At 37.8% G+C, this 18,810-nt stretch overlaps 1 protein-coding gene and 1 long non-coding RNA gene across 18 annotated transcripts in view; one reads left to right on the top strand and one right to left on the bottom strand.

Moving 5' to 3' along the window:
* TMEM232 (transmembrane protein 232) overlaps positions 1–18,810 on the bottom strand; it is a 246,090-nt gene that overhangs the window by 23,162 nt on the left and 204,118 nt on the right. For 9 of the 15 annotated variants that reach the window (XM_077861718.1, XM_077861771.1, XM_077861736.1 and 6 more), the window contains 2 exons: positions 12,425–12,518; positions 8,179–8,801 (listed from right to left, as the gene is read on the bottom strand). The exons of 3 other annotated variants lie outside the window; for them this stretch is intronic. In XM_077861718.1, the coding sequence (XP_077717844.1) occupies positions 8,610–8,801; positions 12,425–12,518 (286 nt within the window). In that variant the 3' untranslated portion in view covers positions 8,179–8,609. Of the gene's footprint in view, positions 1–8,178; positions 8,802–12,424; positions 12,519–18,810 lie in introns of those variants that run through there. 3 more of the 15 variants (XR_013359436.1, XR_013359437.1, XM_077861768.1) reach the window with 2 other exon arrangements.
* Positions 1–18,810, top strand: part of LOC144291937 (uncharacterized) — an 84,085-nt gene that overhangs the window by 9,711 nt on the left and 55,564 nt on the right. For 2 of the 3 annotated variants that reach the window (XR_013359484.1, XR_013359489.1), the window contains exons 2-3: positions 7,838–7,954; positions 14,423–14,566. This is a non-coding gene — a long non-coding RNA (uncharacterized LOC144291937). Of the gene's footprint in view, positions 1–7,837; positions 7,955–14,422; positions 14,567–15,796; positions 16,062–18,810 lie in introns of those variants that run through there. The other variant, XR_013359490.1, reaches the window with a different exon arrangement.

Here is an 18,810-nt window from a genome sequence, read left to right as displayed (position 1 = left end):
GTCCTTACTCTCCACAGTCTCCCTGCCCAGTGTAGGGTTGGTCCCTCTCTTCCTCAAGACCCATCTTTCCTCTCTTCTCACAGACCACAAGTCCTGTGACCTGGGAATCATGTTAGGAGGTGAATGTGGCCAAAGGAATTCTACTACAGGTATACTATGACCTTTGGTTTTGGTTGAGAAACTTTCGATAGAGAAGCCAAATGAGACATTAGAGCTAAAGATGGACAGGAGTTGATATATTTGTACAGTATCAGAAGCATGCCAGTATTTATAATACCTGTACAAAATTAATTTTCTAAAGGCTTTAATGTGCTCACAAAAGTAACGTGAATGTGAGGAAGAAATGTAACAGACTCTGTTAATGAACTTGGAGTCAGATAACCTGGGAAGGGTACTACCTTTTCTACACAACCCGGATGATTCTCCTTTCTCACAGAATCTTCCCCACTGTGTCCTGACTCCAATATTATAAATCCTGGCTTTGATGTCAGTTACAATGGTGTTAAACTACATCCCGTTTTGTGTGTTATGTGTGATGTGCAAGCCTTTTGCACTTATAATGGACATGGAGCCAGCAAGTAGATGGTAAGCTCCATGAGAGTAGGCCCACCATGACACCCACAGCACAACAGGCCATGGTGTAAAGGGGTACCCATTCACTGCTGTTTAATGAGCACGCTTCTCTAAATGAGCTTTTTAGTTTTATAAAAATATTTTAAACCCTCTCTCATGTCATTCATTCATTTATCCATCCATTCAATAATTCCAGAAACCTGTACTGAAAACTTGCTGTGGACTAGAAACTGTTATAAGTTCTGAGCAATAACATCATTGAGTAAAAATACAAAATCTTGGCTCTCAAGAAGTTTATCCTCTTTCTTTCATCATCCTTGTGACTGTCACTATTTTTAATCCTAACATTGCTATATCATTGCAGAGTCACTGTAGCACATTGCTTAAGAACACAGGCCTGGGAGTCACATAAGTCTGATTCAAAAGTCCCACTTCTTAGCTCTGCAACCTTGAACATGTTGACTCACCTCTCAAAGCCTGGATTCCTCATATGTAAGAAGAGATAATAGTACATATGTCCAGATTTGTGCAAAACTAATAATTAAATGTGAAGCATTAACATGGTATGGCCTACAGTAAAACATAAGGATTCAGTACACATTGGCTTTATCATCCTCCTCCTCCTTTTCATCTTCCTCCTCCTCATCACCATCCCCACATTCACTTGCCTGCTTATTATCCTTCTTTATAATTTGTGCCGTGCTATTTGGTTATCCAGGGCGATTTAAGGAGGCAAGTGAACAGGAAATGCAAGCTTTAGAATTATAGCAAAAGGTAAAGAAATAACAAGACCACCTTTGTAAATCCAGATTTTAATACCTACTTTAGTTTCCAAAACCTATTTCACTGTCCCCGGGGAAACAGACAGTGCTACGTCTACAGGCTTGGATTAATACTCCATTTCGCTTTTCACAGGCACATTTAAAATATAGCCATCTGTGTTCTTGTGAGGTATGGTGGTGCTTAAAATTACCTGCATTATATTGATGTAGAAGTGGTACAAGACATAAGAAAAAGAGTTAGGAAATCTGAGTTAAAATCCAAGGTTTGCCTTTTGAATTATTTATGCCTTATATCTAGTTGCAACTATTACCAAAATCCCTTTCTTTAAATTGTCTTTATGTGTATAATTGACACACAATGGCACATTAATTTTCAGGTATACAACATAGTGACTCAACTTCTCTGTATTTTATGCTGTGCTCACCACAAGTCTAGTGCCATCTGTCACTACACAGCAGTATTACAAGATATTAACTATATTCCCTATGGTGTGCCTTTTATTCCCATGACTTATTCATTCCATACCTGGAGGTTTCTGCCTCCCACTCACTTTTACCTATTTTGCCCATCCCTCCACTCATCTTCCCTCTGGAAGTTATTCAAAAAATTAAAAGAAATAACCATATAATCCAGTAATTCTCTGGGCATTTACCCAAAGAAAATGAAAACACTATTTCAAAAGGAAATGTGCACCCCTGTGTTTGTTGCAGCACTATTTACAGTAGCTGACATACAGAAGCAACCCAAGTGTCCACTGATAGACGAATGGATAAGGAAGATGTGATACAAAAATCCTTTTTAAAAACTGATTTTCTTCAAGGTTCAAACAATACCTAGTTCACAAATGCAACATGTCAGTAAAATAGAGTCAAGGAACAGGCAAGAAAATCTCCATTTGCCTGAATTGAGTGACTCTACAAAGAACACAGAAATGGCACAATCAAAACTTTTTCCTATTGGCTATACCTCTGCTTCCCAGATACAATTTGTTGTTTCCAAACCATCATAATAATAACTATACAATGGGATCAATACAGAGTAGTGTCTCTGAATGATCACTGAAAACAGACATGACCTCACTTGGCATTTCATGAATTGTCAAGCTTTTTAAGAATTTTAACTTTTTAATTCTTTTGAGACTCATTAAAACTTTATTATCAATTCAACTTTATATACTTGTATTTTTTCTTCTATATTCTCTAATTCATAAGTGGCATGATATGAGAACCTCAGAATGGTATCATAAGCAGAACTGTCCTTTGGGTAAGACTCTTGATTGCTATTATTTTTTCCAGATCTGTAAGGAAGTGCAGTGAGGTCGCTAAGAGCTCACAGACCTAAGTAACATCGTTGCACATTACTTCTAAAAGTCTCTGTTTTCTTGGGTTTCAGTAGACATGGTTGTACCAGCCATCTAGTTTTGCTGTATTCAGTGAACTAATAAATATCTCATGTTTAGCTTGGTGAACTGTAAGGGCTCAGTTTTCTCATCTGTAAAATGAAAGTGCTGGATTGTTGATTCTAAGCACTAGCACTAACATCTTATGAGCTATTTCATTCCTCCTTATCATCTCCCTATTTTCATGAGTATTGGTTTCATCCGTGTTGGCCCCAAGGGTCGTCATTGGTTCTAGGGTTTTTCTTCAAGGTAATTAAAGAATAACTAGGTGTTAGACTTATTTTCACCCTTCTCCTTAACCCGGGTATGGGGAATGATTGATGGCTAACTTAAAAGAAAGATGATTTCTCGGCAATATATTTCTCTTTGGCTTTTGGTTGTGTGGGCCCACCAGGAAGCTACCAGTGGTCAGTCCTCCTGAGAATTTAGCATTTAGTCAAACTCAGTTTTCCAATGAAATGAAAGAAATGTCTTTAATAGGAAACTTGAGAGTAAATAATCAAGGCATCACAGAAATTCTAGTAGTCTATGTTTAACCCCTACCATGTTCATTAATTCATAAAAAAGAACTTGCCTTTTCCAATGTAGAGTAGGCTTGGGAAATTTCACTAGAAAGTTGGATACCACAAAGATCTTCCAACTAAAAAGTGCTCTGGAAATGCATTTCTTTTTGTTTACTTTTGACTTTCCAATGAAGCAGGAATAAAAAAATAACAAGGCACTAGGTATTATATTATGTAAATAGGTCCCTTAGCTAGAATGATTGGAGGAAAAAGTGAGCTTGAATAACATTAGAGCCAAATTATCCTTGAAATCTATGTCACTATGAAAAGTGCATGTAGCTCAAAAGTAACCAAATCATCAACAAAATTTGCAAAACTATATAAATATGTGAATTTATGCTATAGAAGATGATAATTTAAAATGAGTTTTTCTCTAAATTTCCAAACACATCCTACATGTCAGAGAAGATACCTAGAATTAGTACAAGGAGACTTAGAAATACTTTGTCTTAAGTGGCCAGCCTAAGACTGTGAAGTACAGTGTGGGCTGAGTTTATTACTAGACGTGTCTTAAAAAATTTTTTTTTTATTTATTCATGAGAGACACAGAGAGAGGCAGAGACACAGGCAGAGGAGAAGCAGGCTCCCTGTGGGGAGCCCAATGCCGGACTCGATCCCAGGACCCTGGGATCATGAACTGAGCTGAAGGTAGATGCTCAACCACTGAGCCACCCAGGTCCCCCTAGACATGTCTTCCTATACAGTCATTGGCAGAGCAGGTTTTCAGGACTTCTGTCTTTGTGTTCAGCCCACAGGAAAGGTGATAAATATCACCAATCACATATAAAATAAATAGGGGTCTTCTTGTTCGTATTTCCACTTCAGCAAATGGAGACAAGAGGAGGAATGACGTGACTTCATGAGACCTATGGTGATTTTAAGTGGGAGTCACCAGCTCATCAAAAGCGAGAGCTTCCTGTATAAGCAGTTGGACAAAATTTGAAAGCAATCACCAAGAAATTAACTTTGGAAGTCAAGGTCCGTGAAACTACAGGCCAGTCATTCTCAACCAGGAGAAATTCTATTCCCCAGGGTACTTTTGATGGTCTGAACTGGCAAGAGGGGGCGTGGGGGGAGGGGAGGCAGGGCTGCTACTTATATATTGTGGGTAGAGACCAAGGATGCTGCTTAAGTAGCTGAAAATACACAGAAGGCCCAACGCTCATTAAAATAATTTCCCAACTTAAAATGTCAAAAGTGTCACTACTGTAAATCCTTGCTATCGGACTATGTGGTATGGACATAGCAGGATGGTTGTGGTGGTACATGGAAAGAAGGAACTGCATTTACTACTTATACACTGTAACTTTCTTTGGATTTACTGATATAAAAGATTCCAAAAAAGTGAGAAAGATCATCATAATCAACTAGTAGACAGTTGCCATAGTATGTCCCAGAGAGGATTTTTACTGGTAAGAACAGAAGAATCAATTACTTGTATTATAATTGCTAAACATTATGATAGAGTTTCTAAAATTGTTGCTCTGAGTTTGTTTTTCTACTACCTCTTCATGCCCCCAAACACCCACTTAGTAATGTCAGAGTACAGATATTTATTTTGGGTGTTTTCTTCCCTAAACTTGTCTTTGGCATGCCCCACAAACCTTTCCAAATCTTTTGATTTACCTTTACTAAATAGCACTAGGGGAAATGCTAATTTTCTTGCTGCTGCTACTCAGAATTTATTTACTATTTGTCTTTTCTCTCTTTGTCCCCTAATGTATGTCTTTTAATTTCTAATACCCTAGTAAAACTGGCTAAAATTCCTATAAATATTTCATTCTCAGTAAGGTAAAACATTTATTAGGTAGTTTATGTGGAAAAGAAGCTGCTCTGTTAGTTGTTAAGAGAGATCTATAGAGAATTCATAGTAAATTAATGTAGGAAGACCTGGTTTTCTTCTTTCAAAATAAGTGTAAACATAGAGTGAAAGTAGCATAGAAACGAGTCATGGAAATGAGTTTTAGGTAGAAAGGGATTTAGACCCAGGGAAGGTAACACTTCCAAGCAATGGAGGCACTTAAAGATGAGTCAATATACACGGAATATGTTTCTCCTTCTTCTCTTTCTTCCTCCTACCAACTTGAAGTGAGAAGACTGGGAAAATAAGTAACTAGGGCTCAGAAACCATCAGCCGAACATACTGGAGTCACTGAGAGACTCCACCTGGTGCCCAACCCAGCCTGAGACTCAGACAACACTTGGGGAATCGTGAGGCAAAATCAATACGAAAAGTAAATGACAAAGAGTTCAGTTCGTGTTAGATTAAGTGCTTACTGGAAGGATAAGGGTTAGTAATAAAGATAAGTTATAATAAACTTGCTTTACATTTACATTAACTTAAAAGAAAGTGATCCTTTCTTCCAAGTTTGTTTGTTTGTTTGTTTGTTTGTTTGTTTTATTTATTTATTTATTTATTTATTTATTTATTATTTATTTATTTATGGTCTGCAGAAAGCTTACAGAAAAGAGGGCCAAAAATGCAGAAGAAAAAAGGGGTTGGATTAACTTGTAGTGCATGGACTAGTATGTTCTACATATATATCATACTACGTGTTTTTCTTTTTCCAGTTATTTAACTAATGTCTTTCAGCCCCAAACCCCCCCTTCCATCTGCTTTGTGATACTGGGGACAGGGGCACTGGAGGAAGAGCTCAGGATGGCAAAGGAAGACTCTGACTCTTCCCATTTTCTTGCTCTTCTGCAGCGTGATTTGAGCCATAGACGATTTGTTCTTGTTCCCTTTTCTTTCCACGTCCCCCAAACTGCTTTATTGTGCCCTGTCAGGTCCCCGCAGCAGTAGGGCAGCACCTTCCTGTCAGAGGGCTGGGCCTCACTGTCTGCAGCTTGTCTTTCATGCTTCTGGACTCTAATAATCCAGCCCTCTTTCTTTCTGATGCTCGGGCCATAGAGGTGGAAGCAGTTTCTTGCACTTAGTGTTGTTTTTATGTTTCTTTTTCATGTTCTCAATTCTCTAACACCTTTCAAACAATTCCTTACATTGAATTCTCTCCTAAAATGACATTTTCCTCATTAAGTTCTGACTGAGGCCACTCTTTACACAAATTGTACCCATCTTATAAATGAGCAACCTGCAGCTCCAGAGGGTTCGGTGACATACCCAATGTTTCACAGCTAGCAGGAGGCATAGTTAGAATGGGAACCCAGATCCACAAGCCCCAGCCTTTTCTAACATTCCAGGGTATAGGAGGAAAATGAGGAGAGATGTGTGTTGCCAGATTCAAAGACTTTTAAAGAATAAGAATAATTTTAGAGAATAATTTAAGAATAAAGGTATAAACATTCTGACTAATCATCTCTCTCCCTCTCCATATGAGTGCGTATGTACACACACACACACACACACACACTATTCTTTTTTTGCTTCCTTACAAATCTCCACTACTATGATAGAAAAAGAATTACTTTTTTTAAAGGCATAAATCCATAAGGAGAAAATACGATAGTACACTGGGAAATACTAAGAAAACTGTGGAAGTCAGGAAGCAGATGAACAAGTGGGAACAGACTAAGCAGGGTAGAAAAATAATAAAAAAACCTGCCTGCAGTGGGGGAGCCTTAAGGCAGGCTAATCCATGCCCCAGAGCACCTGAATGGTGCAGGAATTGGAAGCACCAGGTTTGTGTGAAAGTGGTTCTGAAACAGCAGGATTTGCTGACATTCTTCTAAGTGGTAGTGAAGTTTCCAGAGCTCCCTGCCCACAACTCCCAGCCCAGGGGTTTCCTCTCTCACAACCTATCAGAAAGGTTATGACCTAAAAGGGCGGGCTGGTGAGGCTGCTACCACTGCAGGGCCGAGGAGAGAGCAGTTGGAATGGAAGGACGGTAGAAAACTGTGGGTGGAAGTGAGGGATAAGGGATTCGTTCCTTCAAGGGGGATACTGAATAGTTGATGGAGCAAGATTTTCCACAGGATGAAATTCAGGAAAAGGAGACTGACTGGCCTGCTGTAGGAGAGATTTCCTTTCATATGTGAAGAAAGCACAGACTAATGAAGATACCTTCATTGGAAAGGTGCACTGGGAGGTACTGTCTCTGAGAACTGACTTAATCTCCGTAAGAGGAGACAAGGATGACATAAAAGGTTTGGGGAGAGCAACATATATTTGAAACATCCCTATTGGGAATCCATATAATGAAGACACCCTTCCTCCCTTCCATATTTCTATGGTGTTATTGTTGTCTTAAAGAATGATACTGTCAATTCACATAATATGGGTCACAAATTTATCCCAAAATTATGTGATTTTAAGAAGTCAGTTGCCAACGTTTTTAAGACTTAACAACTTTTATTTTAAAAAGTAACCCTATTTAAGATCTCCTTCTTGAAAGACTAGTGTAGCTGGGAACTCTACTTGGGTGGGGTAGGTAGTCCATGGCCCCTTTGACTTATGCTACCTTCCTAAGCTGGTAGGCATTTGAGTTTAACACCCCCTACAAAGTAACTGTTTTTTGAGTATCAGAGAAATTGAGGTGTGATCATTATCTATATTTTTCAGAAAAGGAGCGTGAGCCATCATGGGAACACCAACCCAATATTCTTATCCATTGAATGGGAGTTACAGAAGAATTGAAATGCGATTTTAAAAATGACTCCTAATTGGCTGAATCCCTCGGTAGGTGTTCCTGTACCTTCCAAGACCATCCACACCCATCCTCATAAACTCTTCTGACAAAAGGTAAAACCTGTGCCTCTCAGTGAGCTCCTTTGGTATCCACCAAAGACCAAATCATCTTGAGATGACTGATCTGTCCAAAGTTGTTTCTCTACTGCATCTTTTCAAATTCAAGTTTCTGACATATAGTTTGATGTGGTGTTGAGAAGGAAATACAAATCCAAGCAGGTGCCTTACTTCTTTAATTTGTATAATAGTTAATATAGGAGTATCCATTGGTGCGCATTCTATTTTCAAGAAACAATTCTTAATGTGGCTCATTAATAATTTGCAATTCGTTTCCATCTAACTGTCCACTGAAAACCAATGCTCTGAGAATCATTGATTACATAGGCTGTATGATCACAAGAAAAAAGTCAATTATGAAAAGCTCTAGCCATTTTTTTGAAAATGTTTAGTAGAATCACTTCACTCAAATGCAAGTAAGAACTGCTAATTTAGGACTAAGGTATAACTATTCAAAAGTCTGCACTAGGATAACAATTCCTAAGAAATGGCTTCCAGTTAATTAGAAGAAATGTTTGCTAACATCTAGCTATCTTGGTCTCTTTCATGCAATTTCTGTTATATGAACTTCAGTTCTTTGTGGGGTTTGTCACTTTATTTCTAATGAAACTACTTCAGTCCTAGGAGGAAGTTCATAGGGTTTGGTTTGCTTATGGAGTTTTTCTTCTCTTCTCTTCATAATTTCTCTGAAGTGTTTTTCTTCCTGTAACTCTTTGTCTTTACGTTCTTGGGCCTCACATGCTGCATCTTCTTTCTGTCGAATCTCAAGCTCTTTCTGCCACTGTCACAGAGAGAAAGTGTCATATGATTTTCCATGAAAAAAATGAAAAAAAATTACTTTAGCTTCTCAAAATGCAGATCCTATTATCCAATTATCTCCTCAGTTTTTCTCAGAGATTCTTGGACTTTGAACCCAACCATAACTGGAAAAACACTGGCCACACTCAGGGAGGCTATCTCACTCCCTCCCCTCAAAAAAGAGAAAAAGAAGATGGTGTTCCCTCTTAACATTTTTAATAATAGTAATTCAAAGGAAGAAATAATAGGATTTACTTTTTATATTACAAAGGAATTTCATTTCTTCATCAATATTGGTATTTACATGACATCATGGAATTGTAAAGTGAAAAATCAAGCCAAAGTAAAAAGAAAAACCAGATTAAGGCAGAAGGACAATTTTGATATTATTGTAGATGAAGTGGAAAATGAAATTAAAGGGAAGACAAATGCTGATTCTGTAACAGACAAATGTGGAGACTTCTAAGGGATTCACCTCAATTGAACATGTTAATTAATGACAATAATAGCATTATCTGGAGGCAAAAGTTCTAAAACTCAGTAGTTGGAAGTAAGAACCATAAATCAACCAAACATCATCAGGAGGACCCTTCTTCCCTCTATCTTTAATGAACAAAGTGGTGAAAGAGATGATAATCTGTCTTCAAGCTGGATAAAAACGTCCAGAGGAGAATGACCTCAGCATGAAATGTTGGAAATTTCTAAAGACACTTCCTACCTTTGCTTATTTCTTGTTTTGTTACCCTAAGCCCACCAGTACTCACAGACAACCAAACTATTCTTGATGACCTATCAATTAACTTATAAATTACTATAAACTAGTGCTATGGATTATAACTGTTATTTAAGGTATATAGATATTAATAAGCAGGACTAAACCACAGAATTCACATCAAATCTCTTAGTAGCCTTCCTTTTGAAACATACTCAGAGTAAATATTGAACAAGAGATTTTAATAAAACTATATTCTTCATTGTTCTTACCCCCAGTTAAATTTTAAAGACATAAGAAATACAAAGTTACCTTGATAACTATAATACCCATCTGTGACATATAATTTTTGTCATAGAACAAACTAAATAATACTGTTTGGCAAAATGACCAATTTTATGTTGTAGCATGAGAGTGGTAGTTGGTGTAATAATGACAATATCTATAAACAAAGACAACTAATCTACCTTATAGGAGAGATTTCACTGTACTTCGTGACCTTGATCATTGTGAAAAATCAACAGAGGACTAATTCTTAAGAACTCTCAGTAAAATAGAATTCTTTGGTTTCCCAAACAGCATGTACAAAAGCAGTAATGGGGTGTATATTGCTAATGCCTGGGAGGTGGCTTCTGTAACGCTGGTATGAGAAGGTGGCATAGCTGAAATTCACCATCATATTATGATCCTTCTTTCGGTTATCCCCGGGAAAAAAGTAAACTTTTCTTCCCCCTTTATGTCTCTGTTGACATGACAAATTCAATCTGGTTAAACCATTGTCTTGTCTTTACTTTTATCTGCCATTATTATCATCAGTTGTGAATGCAGCAAGCAGGACATAGGTATGCTTGATGCTGATGGGAAACAGAAGCACCATTTACTGCTTTATTTAGCCCATTCCGTCAGGTTTTGATCACCAGGCTGTGGAATACCAGCAGTGCATCAGGCACCTTAATATATGCTGATGTAATAATTAGAGGTATGTGCCTGACTGTTTGCCTATTGTCGCCACTTGATAAAATTCAATTGACTTCATGGGACAGTTAAACTTGGAGTCTATGCGTGTTTTTGCTTCTTATCAATACCACAGATTCCACCTTTCCACCCCTGTTGGATTAGGAATTTTAAACCAAAAAATTAAGCAACTATGAAAACCTGAATAGAAAGGTGGGTTTGGAGTCTGGAAATCTGGTTTTGCGTGCCGACTCAGTCACTTACTAACCTCAAAACCTTGGGCAAGTAACTGCACTGTATACTACCATTTTTACTGATATGTTTTACAGGTTGGGAGGATCACATTAACTAATACAAAAGCAAATATATGTACAGAGCACTACTGCTGAAGCTCTCTGAAGGGAAATGAGACATACATGAATTATTTTTTAAAAATGTAGTATTTGGAAAGAATTCCACAAACCTTCCCAAATCAATACTACAAACTATTTGCTGAGGCTAGCCACATATCAAACAATTTGGATACACTATCAACAGATCCAAGGCAGCAATTACCTATCCTTGGAAAGCAAAAAAGGTAATGTTTTTTATTTCCTGGCCTCCTCTCTACCATTCAAAAGAATGTCCTCTGTCTCTTTAGCCCTAGGAAGATGTGTTTAATTACAAAGTGATCAAAGTCTTATTAATCTTTCAAGAGTAAAGACTGGTCACTGTAAATTGAGTCAAAGACTTTTGTTCTGTGGAGTTTTTTTTTTTTTTTAAGATTTTATTTATTCATGAGAGACACAGAGAGGCAGAGACACAGGCAGAGGGAGAAGCAGGCTTCCGCGGGGAGCCCGATCCGGGACTCGATCCCGGGACCACAACCTGAGTTGAAGGCAGACACTCAAGCACTGAGCCCCCCAGGTGCCCCTGTTCTGTTTTTAAAACTACACTACATATATTTATATATACACATTGGCAATTTCCTATCCCTTGTAATCTATCCTAGATAATTTAGTTGAGGTGAATAGTAAAATACAGATGCTGTAATTTACGAACCCTTACCGATTCTTGATAATGCCCTGAATATATAATATACTGGTTTAGCAGAAACTTCATTAGTGAATAAAAGAACAATACCACAGCTCCCGTTTTGTGATTCCAGTCTCCAAATCCCAATACTTTTGCTAGAGTCACTTCAATGTTAGCTACATGATAACTATTCAGTGGAATCTGTAACTGAAATAATCATTTTTCTTTCTCAAAAGATCACTAATTCAATAGTGATTAATCATGGAAATATAAATAGTATTATGATACATAATACTGAAATGCTGGTGATAAAATTAATTTAAAACACATGTTGTATGCTATTTAGACCATTCTGTATTCAAAGAAAAACAGAAAATAAATACTTTCTCTCATATTCCAACTCAACTCCTAAAAAGAAGCAGTTATGAAATGATTTTATAAGAAATAATTGACTCAATATAGCTCAATGGATTAAAGTGTCTTAATTAAGTGAATGGCCTTGTATTGCCACTGTTTGTTTAACTCATACCAAGAAAAAGTAATTAAAGTCCCTCTAACATTTCAAGGGTAAAGAATGGTCACCAAAAATTGAGTCAAAAGATTTTTGTTCTGTTATTAAAACTACACTATAAAAGAAATCAGTGTTCAATATCAGATCCTTGTCACAAGAAATCAGTAACGAATTCAGGAAACAGGATAAGGCTAGTATCTCACAAATGATAGAAAACCAAATTTTATGGAAACCAATAAAGGCACTGAACTAAATAGATAGCACAGTCAGATATAATTAAGTTTGGCAAAGCCCAATCATGGTTTTATGTGTATGTTCCACATCTTAATGTTTCAATCTCACAACCACACTTTCTAATTCAAAGTGCCTTTAAAGAACAAAGCTTTTGCTGCTAATTTAAGGAAGTAAGTCTTACATGATGGTCAACAATTCTCGTCAACTCTTCATCAGCCTTGGTGAAGAAATCCGGATAAGAAAACAGGGGATGTTCTGATAGAAAAGGACGTTCCCTTCAAAATAGCACAAGAACAGAGCCAATATTAGGTCTAGATATTCCTCCTCCAAGGGATATATGGATTTGCAAGTCATTTCGTTACTAAGCATTTTGATGCTAAATTGTTAACATAAAGTACTATCTTTATTCTTTGTAGACTATTATATATAGCTTTTAATTTCTGTAAGTCATTTTGGGATACCTTAACTGACATTTTTTTATTTTTTTATTTTTTATTTTTTTATTTTTATTTTTTTTTAACTGACATTTTTTTAAAAGATTTATTTATTTGAGTGAGAGCATGAGGGTAAGAGGGAGAGCGAGCTCGAGTGGGGCAGGGGGCGGGGGGCAGAAAGAGAAGCAGACTCCCCACTAAGCAGGGAGCCCGATATGGGACTCCATCCCTAGACCCCAGGATCATGACCTGAGCTGAAGGCAAATGCTTAACTGAATGAGCCACCCAGGCACCCTAAACTAACATTATTATGGGTACAGAATGATACATAGTACGAGGACTAGAAAATAATAAAAAGGTCATCTTTTCCTGTATAAATACTACAGTGGGTCAGTAACACAGGAGATGTTGGGATATGAAGATTTAAGGAAGCCTGAAATAATTTTGCTCAATAGGGAGATGAAAGTGCCCACAGCCATATACAACTCCATGACCCTGGAAGTTCCGGTGGAAGTCTAAGCCTAAGAATTTGCTCTAAGATATACTAAAAAAAACAAAACTTTGATTTCAGTACTTCTCCAAGGCCTTTGTAGTGCTAAGGGTGAAACTATGGCAGAGAGTTTAGTGACAGTTCAATAGAAGTGTTGGCAATGCAAATCTAGGCCCCAAAGTAGTGGGGATTTAGTGTTAAACTGTCCATGTAATAGTTGTATTATATTAAAGTTATTATAAAGAAATGATTGTGAGTCCAGAAATACATAAAGCAACAAAATGGTGGCAGACAATGTGGTTTTAAAGGAAAGAGAGTGGGTTTAAAGTAAAAGCTCTTAGGAGACCAAGAAGAGACATAGCTCATGAAAATTTTCCATGGTCAAAAGTCTGATCACTTTTTAAGACTGCAGAGTCTAAATTTTTTTTTTCAATTTGCTGCCTCTACCATTTTAGCTAGCTTTATATGTTTGATATCCTATGCTTCCCTCATATCACCAGGTCCTCTTGCTTTATGCTGCACCAAATGCTTCTCAAATCTATTTATCTTCATCTCCACTGACATTTCCCTGCTCTAAACCATCATCTTTCACCTGCACCCACACCTCCTTTTGGGAATCCCTGCATCCACCAGGCCTCACCCTTTTAATTCTTGTCTGTATACAGTAGCCAGAATTTTTTTTCCCCAAAATACAAAGGGTATCATGTCAATCCTGCACTTGGAAGTGTTCATAACTCCCAATTAATTTTATGATTGAGATCCCATTTGTCATTGAAGAGGCCTGAAGTAGACTGTGCAGCTGGTAAAGGGGCCTTGGCATGTTTTCCCCAGACTCATTTCTCTCCCTTCTTGGCCGAGGCCTATGCATTCCTAGCACATGGGCTTTTCGCAGTTGCTGCAGTGTTCCTTGCTCCACGCCACTATGGTTTGTCTGCATGTGCTCTCCTCCATTCTCCAGGGCTCTTCTCACCCACCACTCAAGCCCACTACCCTTGGCTTTTCCTTCCTTGTCCTTACTCAGTTGTAACTTCATATTGGTCTGTGCACCTGTGGGACTTCTGTTTTCCTGACTAGAGCATGAAGTGCTTGAAGGTGAGGACTCTCATTTGGTTACCCCTGGTCCCCTGGTCCCCTCGGTGTCCAGCGCAGTGCCACCAGACACTGAGTGTCTACTCAGTGAGTGCCTGTGTGTTTGGTGGATTTTTGAATGAATAAATGAAAACTGTGATATGCTTTCATCCCCCTTACATTCCAGGCCATGAGTAGGAGTCTACCAGATGGCACTTTTCTGTCAGCGGAACAGTGAACAGCATCCAGGGCAGCAAGAGGGTGACAATCTCAGGGGACAAGTCACAGAATGAAGCCAATAGGAGGAGTTCAGAGGAAAACAACTCAAGTGGTAGGTCAACATAGCTGGTCCCCTCTCCTAATTCATAAGATTCAGAAGTATTGTGGGGAAGAAGAGCAATGGGCTTCCCACGGTACGTTCAACAGAGGCCTGAGTCATTCTATTGAAAGATTGAAGGAAAATATGGCACTAGAATGCTGGAAATTGGGAGACCACTGGGGGCTGGTACTTGGCTTAACTATATTCATTCAATAAAATGTGGGCACTTCTGACATTCAAAGAATTGTGTTAAATGCTGTGAAAAGATAAATAAGACAGAACTTTCAAATTATTTAAAGGTTAAAAGTATTCATGCAAGTTGCCTCAATTCCTTCTTGAATTATAAAAGTTGAAAGAAATGTATTACAATGTAAATAATATTAGAAAACCTTTAAAATAGGAAGATTAAATGGATATCCTTGTGCATCTGTGATTTTTAGTTATCTCAGTTGAATAGTTTGTACTAAAAATGTGTAGATATTTATAATAGAGGCAACATGAGACATAAACATTCAGTAATATAAACAAAAATAAAGGAAATGGGTTAAGCACGTGAGCCCTGCAGTCAGATCTCAAAGCAGATTTTCATTCTGCTACTTAGTACTATTTAATCCTTCTGTTCCTCAGTATTTTCATTTTAAATATTAAAAATAATAGTACCTGCCTTATGTTTTTATGAGGAAAATAAACAATAAAGCATAAAGTATGTTTGATGGGGCAAACACTAGCCACATTTCAGCTGTATTATCCTTATCATCAGCATTATCCAAAGAATGCAGAGAAAAAAAAAAAAAAGAATGCAGAGGAAGCAGCCATGGCTTTTAGCTGGTGCTAAAAAAAAAAAAAAAAAAAAAAAAGGAAAAAATAAAAGAAAATAGAGGACAAAACAATGAAGTCATTGATGAGATGTACAGTTTTGATGTTTGCAGTTAAATGGGAACTGGAGAGAAACCTGTTAGAAAGCCTCGTGTAACAGTCCAAGGTCTGCCATGACAAATGACCCCAAATTGATAGACTTTTTAAAAAAATCCATTTTCTTACAGTTCTTGAATCCAAAAGACCTAAATCAAAATGTTGGCAGGGTTGGTTCCCCTGGAGCCGCAGGGTGGGGTGGTGGAGGGACACATTCCATGCCTCTCTTGGCCTCTATGGCTAACATTCTTGGTTTACAGACATAACAGTCCCATGTGTCTCTGTCTTCACGTGACCTTCTCCTGTGTCTTTTCTGTCTTTCTCTTGTAGAACACAAGGCCCAACTGAGCAAGAAAGCCTTAACTTGCCCCTCAGGTTGACTAATAAACCTTCGACAAACCTCTTCCTCACCCTAGGCCCTTGGCCATCCCATGCAATCAATAAAGACAGTGCCTCTACCTTCTAGTCTCTGCGGTAGAGTAGGAGCCTAAGTTTGAAAGTGACAGCAAGCACCGACGACCTTATCACATTGACCACCCCTCCTCTAACATCCACTACAGCTTTTCGGCTACCTCCCCTCAGCACTTAAAAATCCTCCTGTCTTCTGTCTCAGAGGATTTGAATTCAGTCTCTGTCCTCTATCCAAGACTTGAATAAAGTCGTCTTCATTTAATCTCTGGGGCAATTTTTCTTTCACAGACTATTTCAAGATGATCTTTATTATTATTATTTTTAAGTTTTTATTCTAGTTAGTTAACAATAGTCTACTATTGGTTTCAGGAACAGAACTTAGAGATACAGCACTAAGACACAACACCCATCGCTCATCACAAGTGCCCTCCTTCATTCCCTTCATGCATTTAGCTCAACTCCGCTCGCCTCCCACCCAGCGATGATTAGTGTCTCTCTAGCTCCATCCACATTGCTGCAAATGGCAAGATTTCATTCTTTAGGATGGCTGAGTCCTATTCCAGTGTGTATACACACCACATCTCCTTTAGCCATTCATCAGTTGATGAACACCTGGCCTCTTTCTATAATTTGGCTATTGTTGATAATGCTGCTGTAAACACTGGGGTGCAGGTGCCCCTTTTGACACAGTATTTTTGTATTCTTTATAAATACCTAATAGTACAATTGCTAGGTCATAGGGTAGGCCTATTTTTAACTTTCTGAGGACCCTCCATACTGTTTTCTAGAGTGGTTGCACCAGTTTGGATTCCCACCAACATTATAGGAGGCTTCCCCCCTTTCTCCATTCTGACAGGTGTGAGGTGATATCTCATTGTGGTTTTGATTTGTATTTCCCTGATGATGAGTGATGTTGAGCATCTATTCACATGTCTGCTGGCCATCTGGATGTCTTCTTTGGAAAAATGTCTATTCATGTTGTCTGCCCCTTTTTTTCAACAGGATTACATCTTCTTTGAGCATTGAGTTTGATAAGTTCTTTATAGATTTTGGATACTAATCCTTTATCAGATATGTCATTTGTAGATATCCTTTCCCATTGTTTAGGTTGTCTTTTAGTTTTGTTGATTATTTCCTTTGCTGTGCAGAAGCTTTTTATCTTGATGACATCCCAATAGTTCATTTTTGCTTCTGTGTCCTTGCCTCCAGAGACATGTCTAGAAAGAAGTTGGCACAGCCAGTGTCAAGGAGGCTGCCTGTGTTCCTCCCTAGGATTTTGATGGATTCCTGTCTCACATTTAGGTCTTTCATACACTTTGAATTTATGTTTGTGCGTGGTGTAAGAAAGCAGTCCAGTTGCATTGTTTTGCATATTGCTGTTCAGCTTTCCCAACATCATTTGTTGAAGGGACTGTTTTTCCCCCCATTGGATATTCTTTCCTGCTTTGTCAAAAATGAATTGAGCATATAGTTGTGGGTTCATTTCTGAAATGTTCTCTTTAGTTCCCTTGATCTACGTGTCTGTGTTTGTGCCAGTACCATTCTGTCTTGATGATCACAGCTTTGTAATAGAACTTGAAGTTGGGAATCATGATACCTCCACCCTTGGTTTTCTTTTTCAACATTACTTTGGCTATTTGGGGTCTTCTGTGGTTCCATACAAATTTCAGGATTGTTTGTTCTAGCTCTGTGAACAGTGCTGGTGGTGTTTTGACAGGGATTGCATGAAGTGTGTAGATTGCTTTGGGTGGTAGAGACATTTTAGCAATATTTAATCTTCCAGTCCATGAGCATGGGATGTTTGCCATTTCTTTGTGTCATCAGATTCTTTCACATGTGCTCGATAGTTTTCAGAGTACAGATCTTTTACCTATTTGGTTAGGTTTATTCCTAGGTATCTTACGGGTTTCAGTATAATTGTAAATAGTAATAGTATTTCATCTTTTTCTGCTGCTTCATTATTGGTGTAAAGAAATGCAACAGATTTCTGTGCAATTGATTTTGTATCCTACAACTTTGCTGAATTCATGTATCAGTTCTAGCAATTTTTTGGTGGAGTCTTTCACAGTTTTTACTTAAAATATATCATCTGTAAATAGTCAAAGTTTGACTTCTTCTTTACAAATTTGAACGCCCTTTATTTCTTTTTGTTGTCTGATTGCTGAGGCCCAGACTTCTATTATTGTGTTGAGTAACAGTGGTGTGAGAGGACATCCCTATCTTGTTCCTGACCATAAAGGAAAGATTGTGTTTTTCCCCATTGAAGATGATATTAGCTCTGGGTCTTTCATACATGGCCTTTATGATGTTGAGGTATGTTTCCTTTATCCCTACTTTCTTGAAGGTTTTTATCAAGAATGGATTCTTTACTTTATGAAATGCTTTTTCTGCATCTATTCAGAGGATCATATAGTTCCTATCCTTTCTTTTATTGATTTAGTGTATCACATTGATTAATTTGCAAATACTTAACCACCCTTTCAGCCCAGGAATAAATATCACTTGATTGTGGTGAATAAATGTACTGCTAGTACATTCGCCAGTATTTTGTTAAGAATTTTTGCTTCCATATTCATCAGGGATATTGGCCTGTAATTCTCCTTTATAGTGGGGTCTTTTTCTGGTTTTGAAATCAAGGTAATGCTGGCCTCAGAGAATGAGTTTGAAAGTTGTTCTATTTCTATTTTTAAATTTTGTTTTAATTTTTTTCTTCAAATTTTTAGTTAAATTCTAATTAGTTAACACAGTGAAATATTGATTTGAGGAGAATTCAGTGATCCATCACTTACATGTAATACCCATGTCCAACACAAGTGCCCTCCTAAACACCCATCACTTCTATTTTTTGGAACAGTTTGGGAAGAATAGGTATTACCTCTTCTTTAAATGTTTAGTAGAATTTCCCTGGGAAGCCATCTGGTCCTGGGCTTGTT

Source organism: Canis aureus, chromosome 2 (assembly GCF_053574225.1).
Source record: "Canis aureus isolate CA01 chromosome 2, VMU_Caureus_v.1.0, whole genome shotgun sequence".
In the NCBI taxonomy this organism is placed as follows: domain Eukaryota; kingdom Metazoa; phylum Chordata; class Mammalia; order Carnivora; family Canidae; genus Canis; species Canis aureus.
The sequence above is the reverse complement of the archived record's forward strand: the minus strand, read 5'-3'. Positions and strand labels throughout refer to the sequence as shown.